This window comes from Saccoglossus kowalevskii, chromosome 17, assembly GCF_978046115.1.
Source record: "Saccoglossus kowalevskii chromosome 17, keSacKowa6.1, whole genome shotgun sequence".
Lineage (NCBI taxonomy): Eukaryota > Metazoa > Hemichordata > Enteropneusta > Harrimaniidae > Saccoglossus > Saccoglossus kowalevskii.
Genome location: NC_140657.1, coordinates 26,607,931 through 26,624,790, shown reverse-complemented (window position 1 = coordinate 26,624,790; position 16,860 = coordinate 26,607,931). Strand labels below are relative to the sequence as shown.

At 33.1% G+C, this 16,860-nt stretch overlaps 1 protein-coding gene across 1 annotated transcript; it reads right to left on the bottom strand.

Annotated features, from left to right (window-relative positions):
- Positions 1–1,272: 1,272 nt before the first annotated feature.
- Positions 1,273–15,305, bottom strand: LOC102800903 (uncharacterized). The gene is made up of 7 exons (XM_085492107.1): positions 15,198–15,305; positions 9,355–9,603; positions 8,064–8,206; positions 6,429–6,548; positions 4,784–5,050; positions 2,810–3,018; positions 1,273–1,602 (listed from the first exon to the last, which is right to left on the bottom strand). The coding sequence occupies exons 2-7, from the start codon at positions 9,585–9,587 to the stop codon at positions 1,273–1,275; spliced, it is 1,302 nt and encodes a 433-aa protein (XP_085348233.1). The 5' UTR covers positions 9,588–9,603; positions 15,198–15,305.
- Between the last annotated feature and the right edge of the window lie 1,555 nt (positions 15,306–16,860).

Here is a 16,860-nt window from a genome sequence, read left to right as displayed (position 1 = left end):
AGTCCCTTTCTTTCTGAATTTGTATAATGTCACTGCACCAAAATAAACATAAACATGGTCTAAAGAAGGTTTCAAAACAGTGTTGAATTCCAGGATTTTAAGTATACCAGATAAAAAAACTTGTCATGAATAACCTACATACACTGCAGATTCTAATTCATGACTCATTTTACTATTTCAAACAACAAATAATACTGCTGGATTTCAAGTTAACATAGTGAAGGGTAGGTGCCATATTCATGGGCCATGTGGTTTGTTTCCGAAACCCTACCATATTAGGCATATAGTTGATCATGTCATTCCGAAACCCTACCATATTAGGCATATAGTTGATCATGTGATTCAGAAACCCTGCCATATTAGGCATATAGTTGATCATGTGATTCAGAAACCCTACCATATTAGGCATATAGTTGATCATGTGATTCAGAAACCCTACCATATTAGGCATATAGTTGATCATGTGATTCAGAAACCCTGCCATATTAGGCATATAGTTGATCATGTGATTCAGAAACCCTGCCATATTAGGCATATAGTTGATCATGTGATTCAGAAACCCTACCATATTAGGCATATAGTTGATCATGTGATTCAGAAACCCTGCCATATTAGGCATATAGTTGATCATGTGATTCAGAAACCCTGCCATATTAGGCATATAGTTGATCATGTGATTCAGAAACCCTGCCATATTAGGCATATAGTTGATCATGTGATTCAGAAACCCTGCCATATTAGGCATATAGTTGATCATGTGATTCAGAAACCCTGCCATATTAGGCATATAGTTGATCATGTGATTCAGAAACCCTACCATATTAGGCATATAGTTGATCATGTGATTCAGAAACCCTGCCATATTAGGCATATAGTTGATCATGTGATTCAGAAACCCTACCATATTAGGCATATAGTTGATCATGTGATTCAGAAATCCTGCCATATTAGGCATATAGTTGATCATGTGATTCAGAAACCCTGCCATATTAGGCATATAGTTGATCATGTGATTCAGAAACCCTACCATATTAGGCATATAGTTGATCATGTGATTCAGAAACCCTACCATATTAGGCATATAGTTGATCATGTGATTCAGAAACCCTGCCATATTAGGCATATAGTTGATCATGTGATTCAGAAACCCTGCCATATTAGGCATATAGTTGATCATGTGATTCAGAAACCCTACCATATTAGGCATATAGTTGATCATGTGATTCAGAAACCCTACCATATTAGGCATACAATGAAAAGAGAATAGACTGTCTATAACATGTCTAATACAGCATCTCTCAGTTTCAGGTAATCTTTTTTAGTATTGTGAACCTGGGCTGACAAACGACACCAGAGACATTCCTGGTGATATACAATAACAACATGAACTTTGTATTTTTCATAAATTTTGTCCACTAGCTGAGCAATTCCCCTGGAATCTGTATTCATTATAGGTCCCTTACTGGTCTCTGGCAAAGCAATAATTCCCATAAAGGGCGCCCTCATGCTGTCAGGTATTGGAAAACTTTCTGTCTTCCATGATTCCTTCAATAACTCCATTGCCCAGTGAAGTAATTCTGTGTTGTATTTGGTGATTTTCTCCTACAAAAATAAAATATATTTAGAAATACAAGGTTACATATAAGCATCTTACAGCTGTACTGTTAACAGAATTAGGCCCTCCGCCCATTTCCTTGTAAATTTACCAAAAATCAAATATAAAAAATCTTACCTAACAAATCCCATCATGCATTGCTGTTTATATTCTGGTACAAGAGTTGGCTGAATTTAACTTCACTAACTTAGGGAAGCATATAACGTTCAATGTTTTTTTTAAATATTTTTCTGGACATTGAGTGTCACTGCTGTCTCTCCTGCCTTTTTTTTGTATGTGCAAATTGCAAGTGCTAGTGCTGACACATAGTGCATTTTTGCCACAGAAGTCATATTCATGTTTGGGACTACATGACAGGGCTGTGTGGCAATTTTAATGCGCTATCCTGGCGTCAAACAGGCTCGGTCAAACACAAGCACCTGCAAACCTTAACCAAGCTTCCCCCAAAGTCGCATTCGTTAGTGAATGAATCCCGGCCAGTGGAATTGGCCTTCCTATTGAGTCTGTGGCACACTCACCCAGGGTAGGGGTCGATCCTTTGATATTCAGCCTAAGGTAGGATTTTAACTTGGGTCTATTGATCACGAGTCTGAAGCAACAACCACTATGCTACCAGTGACTGGTTCAATGTTTGCCCAAATGCAGCGGTAACCAGAGTTGAACGGGCTGTACAGGAAACAAGATTCTGAGGTGCATCTCAGACTAATCTTAATGGAAATGTTTTACATTAAATATTAATTTTGTAATATAGTCCACCTTCAAACACAAAGTATTACTGAAGATGGTGAAAACTAAATCACAAATTTAATCCGCAGAACTGCTTTATTGATGTTTGACTATTAGCAAGTAACTTCTGATACAGATTCATTCCTTCAGCGAAAATAAATTCCAAGTGAAAATAAAGTAATTTACAGGACAAGTCAAGACCTTCAAACAAAATTTTGCCGACTAGCACTTTACAGTAGAACCCGAAATAAATTTTGATCGATATCAGTTGCCTTAGAACAAAGCGGTGTTGTTTTGGTACTTTCAATCCTAACAACTGCCGCTCCTGGACACAATCATTCTTATTAGGGGTTTCTTTTTCAATTTTTTATTTTACCCAAGTAAATACATGTTAATGTTTAGAACTGAAATTAATTTTATGCCTGTAAATATTATATGTGATGGAGAAGAAAAGTAATGTGAACTTACAAATCCACCAATCTCCTCGTAGAACTGTATAGCAGCTGGCACACAGAAATAAGGAGTTGAATCACGTGTGCCCTGATTGAAGAACTGATTGAACAAACTTTGCTGATAATTGTGACCTGTAATCAGTGGTTTGATAGACTTGTAGTGTTTTGGATGTACCCATAATATCGCACTCCCTCGGACAGCAAACATCCACTTATGCAAATTACCTGGTATGTAAAAATATAAACAGGTGCATTGATGATCAGAGAAACAGATACTGCTGTGTTTCAAGCGGATTGATGAAGTGAAAGAGAAGAAAATATGGGCAGATGATCTGGGAGAAAAGGAGAGATCTGTTTACACCCATATAATTATCTCTCTCTACCAATGTTCACACACTGAACCAGTAGAACTGCTTCTGCTAGTTCTCTGTTCTCTCGTCACTATGGTAACAATGCTAACCAATTGGGTTACTAATTTTACACCCTCTCCAGGCCGAATTTGTAGTTAGCCACTAGATCAGAAGCGCAGACCACCCTCTATTTGGAAAAGATTTATAAATATACTGATAGGTAAAGATTAAGCCCAAATCTACAATTTGTTTATACAATTACAGTTCCATACAGAGTATGGAAATTGAGGCGAGATACCATCTACAGAAATAGTGAGAATGTAATTAATGTGACAGTTTACTAGATAAACTAGTAGCCACAGTTCCTCCAATTCAGTGCGTGAATATTGGTGGAGTACCGTTAATGCAACAAGTGCAGGCGAGTGACACAGTAATGAATATGTAACACAGGTCAGCTTATAATTACATGCAACAAATAGCAAATCCGGAATCCACAAATGATACAAGCATCCAAGCTCAGTAAGCAGGAATGAAACGACCAAATTACTCTGTGACATTCTGTGTTTAAAAAAACCCTACCAATTCCCCTTTTTTTGTTTGGAGAATGTGGAGTATCTATGTAGCCTCAGCTTTGGCTCCACATGGCCAATTAACATCTGTCTCAAGATGTCATCATGAATGTCACTAGTGTGAGTTGCATATATATTTAAATATTTATACAAAGACAAGAAATTAGAGAAGCAAACAAGAAAAAACGTAAGTGCCATAAAAATTTAGGCATACTTTGCTGTGTCATACAGGTGCTATATATCTCTTAAGTTTCAATACTGTTGAATCGCACCTCAACTTTAATTTCAGCATGACATAAAGCGACAGTCGTTACCTGTCACCTGTGCATACATGTATGTTCCAATCAACAATAACAATGTACACTAACCGTACAAAGGATCATGGGTAGATATTTGGTTGTAAACAATGACACACTATGGTCATCTCTCACATGCACAGGTGACGACTCTCCTCGCTTTAAGCACCAGTCATCACAGGACATAATGTTCAGTGTGAGTCCCATGTGACACATTTTGAATATAATTTGAATATGTTAATATTATTGAAAAAGCAGAAAATCTAGAAGCTAAAGATTGGCCATGAAAAAAATATATAAAATTAACCTTGTATATTGATTGTAGACACTACGAGTCGAATAAAGGCATGCATTGCATTATGGGAGAGAACTTCTCATTTCACATGTATATCATTACACTGAAAACTCGACATATTTTTTTCATTTCAAAATGCTCTATTAGTAATGCCTGAGCTTACATAAATGATGGGTGTGTCTATGGTCAAAATAAGTAATATTTTAATGATTTTTGGTACATGTATATATGAAGAAATATGATCTAATAGAGCAATTACGGTAACAATTTTTCATCCAAAGTCACCCAGCTAAATTTAGATGAAGAAGTAATTTCACCACAGTAACCAAATTTGTGGCACATTGTTTCGCAGCAAATTGTTCAATATCACAATTTTTTTTTTTGCATTTTCGATTTCTTAATGGCATAAACCCACAAAAATGAAAACATGAAGACGACATGCCCTCTTTAATTCAAACCAAATATTCTTATTTAACTTACCGATGTAATAATCAGCACCAAGCTCTTCCAGATTTAGTCGTAGTTGTCCAGGTGCATGTGCCCCGTCTATTACCACCTGTACACCTCTACTTTGACAAACTACTATGAGTTCTTTAATTGGCATTACCATGGCGGATGAACTGGTGATGTGATCAATGACTGCGACTTTGACAGATGGATTGTCTTCCAAGATATCTCTATATTGTTGTATTATTTCTTCTTTGCTGCGAATCGGGAATTTTATGTCTAGTGTGACAACGGACATTCCTGTTATGATGAAAGATACACAACATACATATCAAAGAATTTTCAATCAGGGATGTAACATTTTTCGCTAACACATTATGTATATATCGGTAGTTATACATTTATCAATGTTTTCCACTAGGTGGGGGAGTACCAAATACACAGAAAAGTTCAACAGTTATTTTAACCATGTCAAATTCTTAGACAGGTTAAAAAACTTGTGAATACCCAATGACATAGTGAAAATACCTAAGAATGACAGGTGCATCATGGCCCCAATATGTTGCAGGAGGTTTATTTAAATACGGCATAACTGGATTTAATCTTGATAGACTTGTTTCAAAAAGGGCGGTGGTCATTGTGCCATGCTTATGCGACATTAGTATTATCAAAATCGGAAGTTCAAGTTTTACCCTGGGCGTGACATACACTAATTATCGTTGTGACTTCGTTGATACCTTTCAATCACCAAAGCAATTACATAGTAAAAGCTGGTACCAGTTTGTACTGGTTAGTCTACACATTACAGTCAAATTTGACATCTTCGTTTATATAAGATCTATGTGTCACACATGCGTGGCTTGACTGCCATTGCCCTTTTAATCAAAATATTAATTAAAACCTGTTTTGCTATAGCCCCCTCTAGTGGCAACACTTGTTGTATTCACCATACTATAAATTTGCTGGTCTATAATTTCCTTATTTTCAGCGATAAGTAAAATCTGCTAAAATAAATTCATGTAAAATAACGTTAAAAGTATAAAAATATGGTGAATAAATGGTTTTACAGTATTATCAATACAATACAGTCTGATGAGGAAAGCATCCAATATAAATCAAGTTGAATGTACAAGGATTTGCATATATTTATGCTAATATTTAACCCACTAATATTAGTTGCAGATGAAATTTTTGATGAATAATCCATTCAATTTTCTATGTAAGCACTAATACAGTTTATTTGTGACTAATAGAGCACAGTGGACACTTGGAAAGATTTGATTGTGTTAACAGAATAGATTGTGTGTTATCATCCAACTCCCGCTATATGTGAATCGAAACCAGAAGAAAAAAAAACTGAAACACACACTAATTTTTTTTGCAGACTCATTTGCAGTTAGTATTTTCAAAAAATGTACAAATATTGTTTGCAAATTTTTGACCATCTCACAATTCGTGTAACTTCAAATGGAATCTTCATCTCATATCAGAATATTTGCCTAAATCTTTGCCTTATAAATGCTTGACAATTATTAACAGAAGCATCTCATCTTCTGATGAAAAATACAATTTATATTCACTTACACTTTGTTTTTGCAGACTAAATATAAATCAGCAAAAAATAAATCAATAGTAACAAATGTGTTTTCTAATAAATAAGTTAAAAATAAATGTTCACCTAATTCTGGATCACTGCAAACATCTTTCACTGTATTAATTACAGCGGGATACGTCAAATTAGTTATCAAGATACTCTCGCCTTTCTTGAACTTCATTGACTTTAAAACTGTATTAATGCCTTGAAAAGATATAAACAGCATGGTAACCAATCAGCATACAGGAAACTTATCAACAGTCAATCTGCATACATTAACCCATTGAGCAGAGCTTCAGGCACCATTCAAAAAATAGTTTCTTTTATAGTTTGCTCTTTCCCACATGAAATGTGGAAAGTTGTAAAATGGACGTCACATTTTGTCTGTCTGATCCCATGCCCAGCTAAGCGCTCACCCCTAACTTTTGAGACATTTCCATTTTCGGGTTCACATTCGGCTAAGTGGCCATTCCCTCTAAACTGCCCCAAATTTGACTTTCCAATCATAAAACCTGACTTTTTTTTGAGTACCAATGATCAAATTTATAAACACAGTGAGGATATTATCCTCAATTTTTTGTTTTTTGCCAGCCTGCCAAGAAAGTGCTAGTTTTGGCTTTTTTTCCCTCCAGAACTGCAATTCCTTTGTTCAAACAAGGAAAATAACATTCTGCCATGTGAGGGCGCACTTTGTCTACTTTGTTTTTTATAACTTTTTTATCAAATGTTTATCTGTAAAATAAAGTGATGTATATCAAGGTCCTCCAATGTCCAATGTATTTTTTACCAAGATTGTTCAAAAATTGCAGAAATGCTTGATTTTATGCATTTTGAGAATTATCCAAAATGTGTAAACATGATCGAGCCATGCAAAAAAGGTGCATCCCCACAAAGATTGATTTGGATTTAGTGTTTGTTTTTTTTATACTCATAAGTTTCAATATTTTTAATGTGACAAATGCAACTTTGAAGAAACCTTGGATAACATTCACAGCCAAATCATTAACTCATTAGCTCTATTTAAATGTTTTTTAATCAAAGATCAAATGTGAATAACCTAATAAGTTTGTATGTATATAAATATTATAATAATATAAATAAATCCCCATCACATTATTATATAGTGGTTATATTATCTTTTGACACCCTCTTCATTTATATTTTCATACATATTTTGTAATATAAATTTATTTCTTGTCAATAATTAATTTGTATGATTGTAATGGGCTGGAGGCCATAATACAATTAAATAAAAAAGAACCACAGGTACTTGTCTCAGACCAGGCCTTGTTGGCGCCAAGATAATTAGAATATAGTCCCTTAAAATGCCATATTTATATCTGATTGGTTATAAAATCAGACTAATGACCAATCAGGTGAAAAGACATTGTTGCAGGTCAAATCATACAGCAACAAATGGAGGAAATAATATTGTAATGAAATTGAAATTACACCAATATTTTATCTTCAAGTACAAAACAGTGTTTCTTGCGAATGAATCACAGTGCACAAACGCAGAACATAAACAAGTGTGGTGGCCTATAGTACCTAGTACTTATATAGGTGTACAATGCACCTATTAAATGCTATGGTGATGGGGGGTACAACACTATTTCCGTTTGAATTAACTTTTTTTATGTCACATATATCACACTAAAGCAAATGATAGAATAGAGCAAATGCAGGAATAAATTCTGACAATTTTTATATTAATTATACCTGTTGTTGTGTTCTCCACAAACACCATATGTTCAATGTTAGCGCCAACAAAATCACCAACACTGAGAAGCGCTTCCTCGTAATAAATAGGACTCTTCAATCTCATGAATTCATCAGGAGAGTACTCGGCTTCTTTAAGGAATCTACATCAAAAGATAATACCGTGATGTCTGTGATAATGCATAATAATGCATATGATAATTTGTAACCCAATGCGAAAATATAATGATGAGAGTCAAGGTCCAATTATGTTCAACGCATGTACCAATTAAGTTTGGATAGAAATTGTTCACACATTACTGAGATGCAGAATAATGAAAATGTGTAATTTTCATGCATTTTTGGCCATAATGAATTGGATCATAAACAAATGCATTCTAGCGATAGTGATTTATAATAATAATGCCCCCCCCCACAGTGTCATATTGGATTCAAAGAGGGGTCACTATAGTTAATATCATTATCTTGCCGTAGACCCTTTTCCTTGTCCAATAAGGCATTGTGGGAGATTCATTATTGTATAAATAATGTATGCCAATGACATAATGCATTGCCCATATATGGACAATGATATATTATAAAAATAACATGGTTTATATCAGTGTATGGAACCAAATCTTATTTGAAGAATAGAGAACCCTGTTGCATTATGGGACACTGGCATACTGAAATTTCAGTTCATGTCATTAAATAAATCATATACATCTAAATAAGTACTGTTACCATAGAAACCAAAACAAATTAAAAAATGAGAATGATCCAAATGTTCAATAATTTGGTGTTTGGATCAAATTCAAATTTTTGACTGAGCATGTTACTGCAGATATATGCAATGCATTATGGGATAGAACTACCCATTGTATATACTGTGAAATACTTTATTTTAGCTGGAATTAATTTTGTATGGATTTTATTTTCACTGATTTTTAATGAGTTAAATGAAAATATAGAAAAAAAAAATATTCGCTTGATTTTATTTTCACTGAATCATTCATTCAGCAAAAATAGCGAAAATAAAGTATTTTACAGTAATGGAAAACTATTATCACAAATGAAAACTCACTATTATAAATTAAATATCAATTTTTTCAAAATGCTTCAACAGTATATACAATACAAAATACAATTTGTGCCATTTTCCAGGGCAATTCAAACACTCTTTCCTCCAAAACTTAAACTTTAATTTAGCTCAAACCTTTATAACTAATGACAGTAACATGTACTGTTACAAGTATGAAGACCATTTTGGTCTGGACCAGTAAATTAGAAAAAACAACAAAATATCACCTACTCTCCTCTTGCATGAAGCACTCGTTTTGGCACAGTACCATAGGAACCATGGTTACATTGGATGACATCATCCCCTAGAAGAAATTCCTCATCTCGAATTTCTTGCCCAAATCTTGGTTTTTCCTTCTTTGATTTCCTTAGCAACCATGCAGCTAAATAACTGAAAAAGCTGATAGCAGAAGTGACTGCTATTGCAACCATTAAAGGTCGAGGTGCCATCATTCTCCTCTCCATTTGGCTACTAGATCTGCTGGTAGTGAAGTTGAAATATTTAATAAATTATGTTAATTAAATAAAATGTATAATAATTATATCCAATCAGATATTCAGATAAAAAGTTGAAATATTTAATAAATTATGTTAATTAAATAAAATGTATAATAATTATATCCAATCAGATATTCAGATAAAAAGTTTAAATATTTAATAAATTATGTTAATTAAATAAACATATAATAATTATATCCAATCAGATATTCAGATAAAAAGTTGAAATATTTAATAAATTATGTTAATTAAATAAAATTTATAATAATTATATCCAATCAGATATTCAGATAAAAAGTTGAAATATTTAATAAATTATGTTAATTAAATAAAATGTATAATAATTATATCCAATCAGATATTCAGGTAAAAAGTTGAAATATTTAATAAATTATGTTAATTAACTAAAATGTATAATAATTATATTCAATAAGATATTCAGATAAAAAGTTAAAATATTTAATAAATTATGTTAATTAAATAAAATTTATAATAATTATATCCAATCAGATATTCAGATAAAAAGTTGAAATATTTAATAAACTATGTTAATTAAATAAAATGTATAATAATTATATCCAATCAGATATTCAGGTAAAAAGTTGAAATATTTAATAAATTATGTTAATTAACTAAAATGTATAATAATTATATTCAATCAGATATTCAGATAAAAAGTTAAAATATTTAATAAATTATGTTAATTAAATAAAATGTATGATATTATACCCAAACAGATTATCAGATAAAAGATTCATCATGTTGGGTTAAAATTGAATATACCGACACAGTACAGATGTCATGCAACATGTCACTGTTTTGTATGTGCACAATGTAATTTTCGCATTGGGGTTGCGCATATATCGCATAAGGGTCCTGCATTTATTGCATGTGTGCCGCATTTGGATGTCATTAGCATCGCACATTAATTTATGCTTGCATCACAAATCTTAATCATCTTAATCAGTAGCAATCTAGCCTTACTCTAGAGAAAGGAAAACATAAATGCTGCCTGATTTTTGTGATTGTTACGTGTACGAGGTCATAAATGAAATAAAATTACCATGGCCAGGATAATCTATTTAAACAACTGCGAAAACACGATTGAAGCGTGCAAAGTGTGCAATAACTTAGAGATGGGAATACGATAAATTGACAATGTGAATACAAAAGATGGGTGATGCAAATATGATAATATGAATCAATGTGTGAATAGGATGGGCAAAAGCCATAGCGTACTTGAACCTTGGCATCAGATATAATCTGACCCAATGTGATTAAAATTTGATGTTAATTAAGAACTGAAGATATCATTGGAAAATATCATTACAAAATAAACAAATCTGAGAGAGGTCCACATGTAGTACCTATATATGTATTATCAAAGCAATCAGACTTGTGGTTTTAACAAGAAGTTGAAAATATCCCTTTTTACCAAAAATTACAAAAATATTCACCAAAATTAGAGAATTGAAGATATCATCACAAAATGAACGAATCTGAGAGACGTCCACATGTAATACCGGTACCTATATATGTAATATCAAAACAATCAGACTTGTGGTTTTTAACAAGAAGTCGAAAATATCACTTTCTACCAAAAAGTAGACACGGACGACGGTCGCCGGCGAACAATCATATGATAAGCTCGGCTCGACAAAATAGAGCTTAGAGCTACATTATATTTTAATATCAATAAGATTGAATCTGATTAGAACATTTCAAAATATATCTATGTATAAAAATAGTTATTTATAATACTACCGGGTATATATATATATATATATATACATTGTATATATATATATATATATATATATATATATATATATAGACTGATATAACATAATTTACCATAATTCACATTGATACCATATTTGCTCTATTAAAAGTGCATGTAAAAAGGTTAAAGTATGAATATTTTAATAACAAAGTAAAAAATAAATGCAACTTTTGGTTTATATGGAGATGCATTTCTAAGAGAGCAAATACAGTATATGGAATATGCATTAATTTGCTGAGGAAAAGAATTCTCCAACAAAAATGTTAACAAATTTGTGAAAAAAATTTTTGTTGTTAAATTATTCAGCAGCGAGTTTGTTTTCAGATGAACACAATGTGTCTACTAACACCAAATAGTTTGATTGTGGATTGCTACAATGTTAAGAGCAATAGAATAAATACAGTATCTAAGATTGCTGGGACTAGGGGGTCTGTAATAAGTTAGAATAAGTTAAGTGGTACTTAATGTGTTCAATGAATAATTACAGTAGTGAAATTGTTCACAAAACTGTATTCAACGAACACAAACAAATACTAGCATTTAGGTACAACAACTTTTTTTTTTTCAAAATACATAAACATATCTCTATTGACTGTATACTCTGGTGAATTTTTGCAAAAATTACCTGATTACAAATCAATTATAGATTTTTCAGTATCAATGTAATAATATTAATAATCTAAGTTTGGGGTTTTGAATATACCTGTTTACACAACTTGATTATTCAACTTTATTATTTACATGTGTATCTGTAGTACTTCCACTGGACACTGTAAATGAATGAATGTGAAAACATGTGTGATTAACTAGGACAACAGAGTGCACATAAATATTACAATGGATTATATATTATGAACTACTGTAAAATGAATAATTTTCACTGGGTTTAAATTTCGCTGATTTACCATTTCAGGCATATTCAGTGGGTTTTAAATTTACGGTTTTATCATTAAGATAATGAGTTCTATGCTTAATTTTACATATTCAGTGGGTTTTAATTTAGCGCATTTTCCGATCAGCTAAATGAGCAAAATTAAAACCCAGTGAATAATTAATCCTTTCACAGTAGTATTTTTGCTTTTTAGATACACTGAAGGAGCCAACACTTTTGATACTGGAAGTATGGTAATTTTTTCTCTGTAACTAGATGAATATCTGAAGATAGAAATTGCAGTAATTATCTTTTCACGAGTTTTTTAATGTATGCATTTTGACTAATTTTCAATTCAAAATGGCTGTCAAGATAGGGGTTATCATTGTTTCCATGGAAACAAGTTCAGTTATCTGTTTATGTACCGTATTTGCTCTATTAGAACAGCATCTCTAGTGAAAGCACATAAAAACGAAAAATTGCATTTGCTGTAAACAAATCAATAATGTTTACCTATTTTGACCATATAAATGTATGTGCTACTAATAGAGCAAATACTGTAGAGTTTTGAGTTTGTATCCTCCATGGTAATGAAATGAATTGAGGTAATAATAGACATACACACCATGGAAATTACTACTAGTATGTTGTTGTGTTGACAACATATGGACATAGAATGGAAAATAGACAGTGTCCCAACCAATTTTGGAGAATTCAGGGATGGTTAAAAAAAATCATTGTACAGTACCATGTTAATTAAAAAAGCAAATAGTATCCACGTAATTTTCATTAATACTAGAGAGTATGTCATACATTTGGTAGAAAAAAATAACATGTTATGAATTTTTTCTCCATTTTGAACACATGCTTTTTACGAATATTGCAAGATGGCCTATTATTTTCATCATCCTGTCAAATATCACATGTTATAATAAAAACTTTAACATGGTTAATTTCCAGTGGTGTGTCTCCTTAATATCAGTGTCAAAGGATGTCATTGCCGCGCTTAGCATGTGAAACATTTGTGTTGATAAATATTGATTTTCCCACAATTCAATGCGCTCTTCTAATGGAATCACAAGTACGACTCTTGACCTGGGACGACGTGCTTGGTAACATCTGTGCGACGCCCCCCCTCTCTTTAAGTGCTGTGATGTAATGAAATAATAATGGGAAATTCGACACCAATTTATGTGTGCCTGTATCATGTACATTATAGTGTTAAAACGCTGTAAACACATGAAATGGCAGTGCTGTCATAGTCATAGCGAAATTAAATATCTATACAGCCGTTTTTACAATTTTGTTTGTACATTTCTGCCTTCTTTTCCTTGGACAGTGATAAAAGCTGGGAAGCATTTTAAATAAATTTATAGTTGGAATAAATATTATATTAAGGACATATTACATAATGATAACATAAATAAATTTTAAATAAATAAATAAAAAGAAAATAATATTATACGTAGCAATATACTTTTTATGGTGAATTACCTTGGCTTGGCATTAACAAATACAATTATTCCTGTTCAAATAGGTGATCAGTCTTGTCTGTGTGATACATGTATTTACTATAAAATGTAGAATAAGTCTTGTGACAAACTTATTTGATGAATCAGCAGGTGAGATCTGGGAAGGCACTGCAAATGTTTTACCCATACTGACATAATCGTGTCATGGGATCAGCATTGCATATATTATAAGTCGTTAATACAATTAGGAAATAAAAGCAGACACTCCACCAATTATTGCATGATAACAGGGCAAGAATGGAGATGTGCACAATAATTGGTGAAACTGTGACAGTCTGAGGCATGTTATTTAAGCAATAATGAATCCCCCCCCAAAAAAAGTCTATGGCAAGATAATCGCAATTAATCGCTTTTAGACGTTTCTCCAATTCCAATATAACGCTGTGTGGTATGCACGTGATCCTGATCTACCAATGAGAATACTAAATTTAGTTCATAGTATTATAATGTATTTTAAATTTTTGACTACATCGCAAAAATTGGGACCAATTAAAAATTTAATTTCCTTCTTTCAGTCATTAGTTTCATTCCATTGGGACCAAAAATGCCCCCCAAAAAAACAATTGGAATTATATTGAATGATATTTTGACTGTAAATTTTCAACAGATTGTATTAAATTTAGTTTTTGTAATATTATATTCATGGAATAATTCATTGGTGTATACTTATTATATGCAGATTATAAATTCACTCCCCCTCCCAATATTTATATTGGTCTATCCCTTAAAGTCAGTAAATAATTAATCATATTGAGGACAGGGAATATAAACCATATTGGCGCCAAGCTGTGTGACCTTTGGCACAGGCAGTAAAGACGTTTTTATATCAAGGCAATATGCAGCTCCTAGTTTACATAGTGAGCCCCTGTTACAAAAGGGAAGCAATAAATAAATAAATAAATAAATAAATAAATAAATAAATAAATAAATAAATAAATAAATAGGGACAACAGAACAGAAATACCATGGAACATGCACAGTCATGCAGAGCAAAATCGAAAGACATTGTGCCATGTCATTTTAGTGACCGTGCACAGTTATCTCAGACTGTATTAACCTCTAATATTTACCACAATGAGCCCCCCACTTACCATCCGGTTGACACATGGGATAGTCAGTTACAGTACTGGCACTCAGGCTAGTGATTTAAGTGCTAGTGCATTTAACCTTGTGTTACAGTGTTTTGCCACCGGGAAGATTGACCTCCATGGCCGGGCATACGTCACGAAATAGAAATACACCTCTACGATCTACTAGTATTCCAAAACGAAAGATTATATTCCGGAATTCGAGCCGTCGGCATAAAACAAACTTTGAACAGAAATCTAAACTGATATGATGAGTGGCCATCCAGCATATCGTGACAGATTAAAATAAAAGTTTGTTCTCACCTATTTTGCAGATCCAGTAGCTCAACAAACGACAACCATGAGCTACGATCGTCGTAGACGTAATGAACACTGTTGAACGTGGATCTATTCAATTACTTTACAGTGGGCGGGGCGTGTCATACTAGGATTCAGCGTCTTGCTGGTTGGACAGATCAAAGATACAAAGGTCATACTCATCATGTATTTTTAGTATGGTGTACTATAAAAACACTTTAATTTGAAATCTTGGGGACTGGAGCACTGTTTTGTGTGTGGGTATGATAATGGGTTGGGGGGGGGGGGTATATAGCTGGTTCAACGCTGTTCAACACGAATTTTCCGTGAAACATTGCGTTTCTGCGATCCGCCAGTACAACAGGTGAGATTAGTAAAAACAAAAACATTGTTCACTCGCACCGGTGACGGCTCACATCAATTATGATTCTAGTACATTTCTTTTTCATTCATTCTTTTTTTTCAAATTCTAGCCTATAACCCTACTGGTATTGTGCCGAAAAGTTAAACAACAAACTATTGTTTACTGTCCGTTTGGGGAAATTCTACATTGTTTTCTGTTAAAAATTGCGTTCAGCAAGATAGCATTATTTCGCCTTTGCTTTTCAGTGTCTATATTGATAATTTCAGTGGTCGTTTAAAGTCGTCTAAAGCGGGCTGTTGCGTGGGTGTGTTTTTGTATCAACCATATGATGTATGCCGATGACTTGAGCCCGTCCATTCGCGGTTTACAAACTATTGTTAATGCTTGCTATGAATATGGCTCAGACCTTGATGTTATCTACCATCACACGAAGTCTGAATGTATGTACTTTATTCATCGGAAGAGTGCTCTATTGGAGCAGTGTACTTCCACCTGTATAATTTGGTGACTCTAAGCTTAGAATAGGTGATTTTCCGTACAACTGCGAGATCTCGCGAGATGCATGAAAGACGCGCGTCGAACGTCTGCCGCAAAAATCGAACGATTTGATTTTGAACTCGAATTTCTTTATTTCGTAGCGCACATCGACCGGCCGATCTTCGACAGAGGAATATTCCATTCGAATATCCTCACTTAATCGAAATTGCCCATCATCAAATGTGTACAGCACATTATTGACATGGAAATGTTCCCCAAAATACTTTCGCGTTTGTCGAATCTCACGCGATGTTTGACGCCACTACGACGCTATGACCTTTGTTTATCCTGTTTTTACGTTCGATTTCACGCATAACGCGTGATTCTCGCAGTGAACGGAAAATGGTCTATTGTACATAAATAAGTGTATCTAGTATATGTTATTACTGATAGCTGTGTGGACGATGGGGGCATAAAACAACAGATTCGATCATTCTACGACAGAGCCAATATATTCATTGCTTCGATTTTTTTTTTTACTTTCAGCAGCGATGTTGAAATTACATTCTCCCGAACATTTTACGCTAAACATGTATTGTTCAATTCACAGATTTGGTTTCAACACAATCGCAAAAGTATCAAATGAATAATAAATATGTTGAAGATGCGGGATGTTATTAGTGCAATATGGGGTAAAAGAACATAAATTTTTTAATATTGTGTTCGATTCTCCATAATGAAAGTAGTATTATCATGATGTATCCTAAACTAAACATGTTGTTTTTGTAGGACAAACAACAATATTGGTTAGATGAAAAATCAGATGTT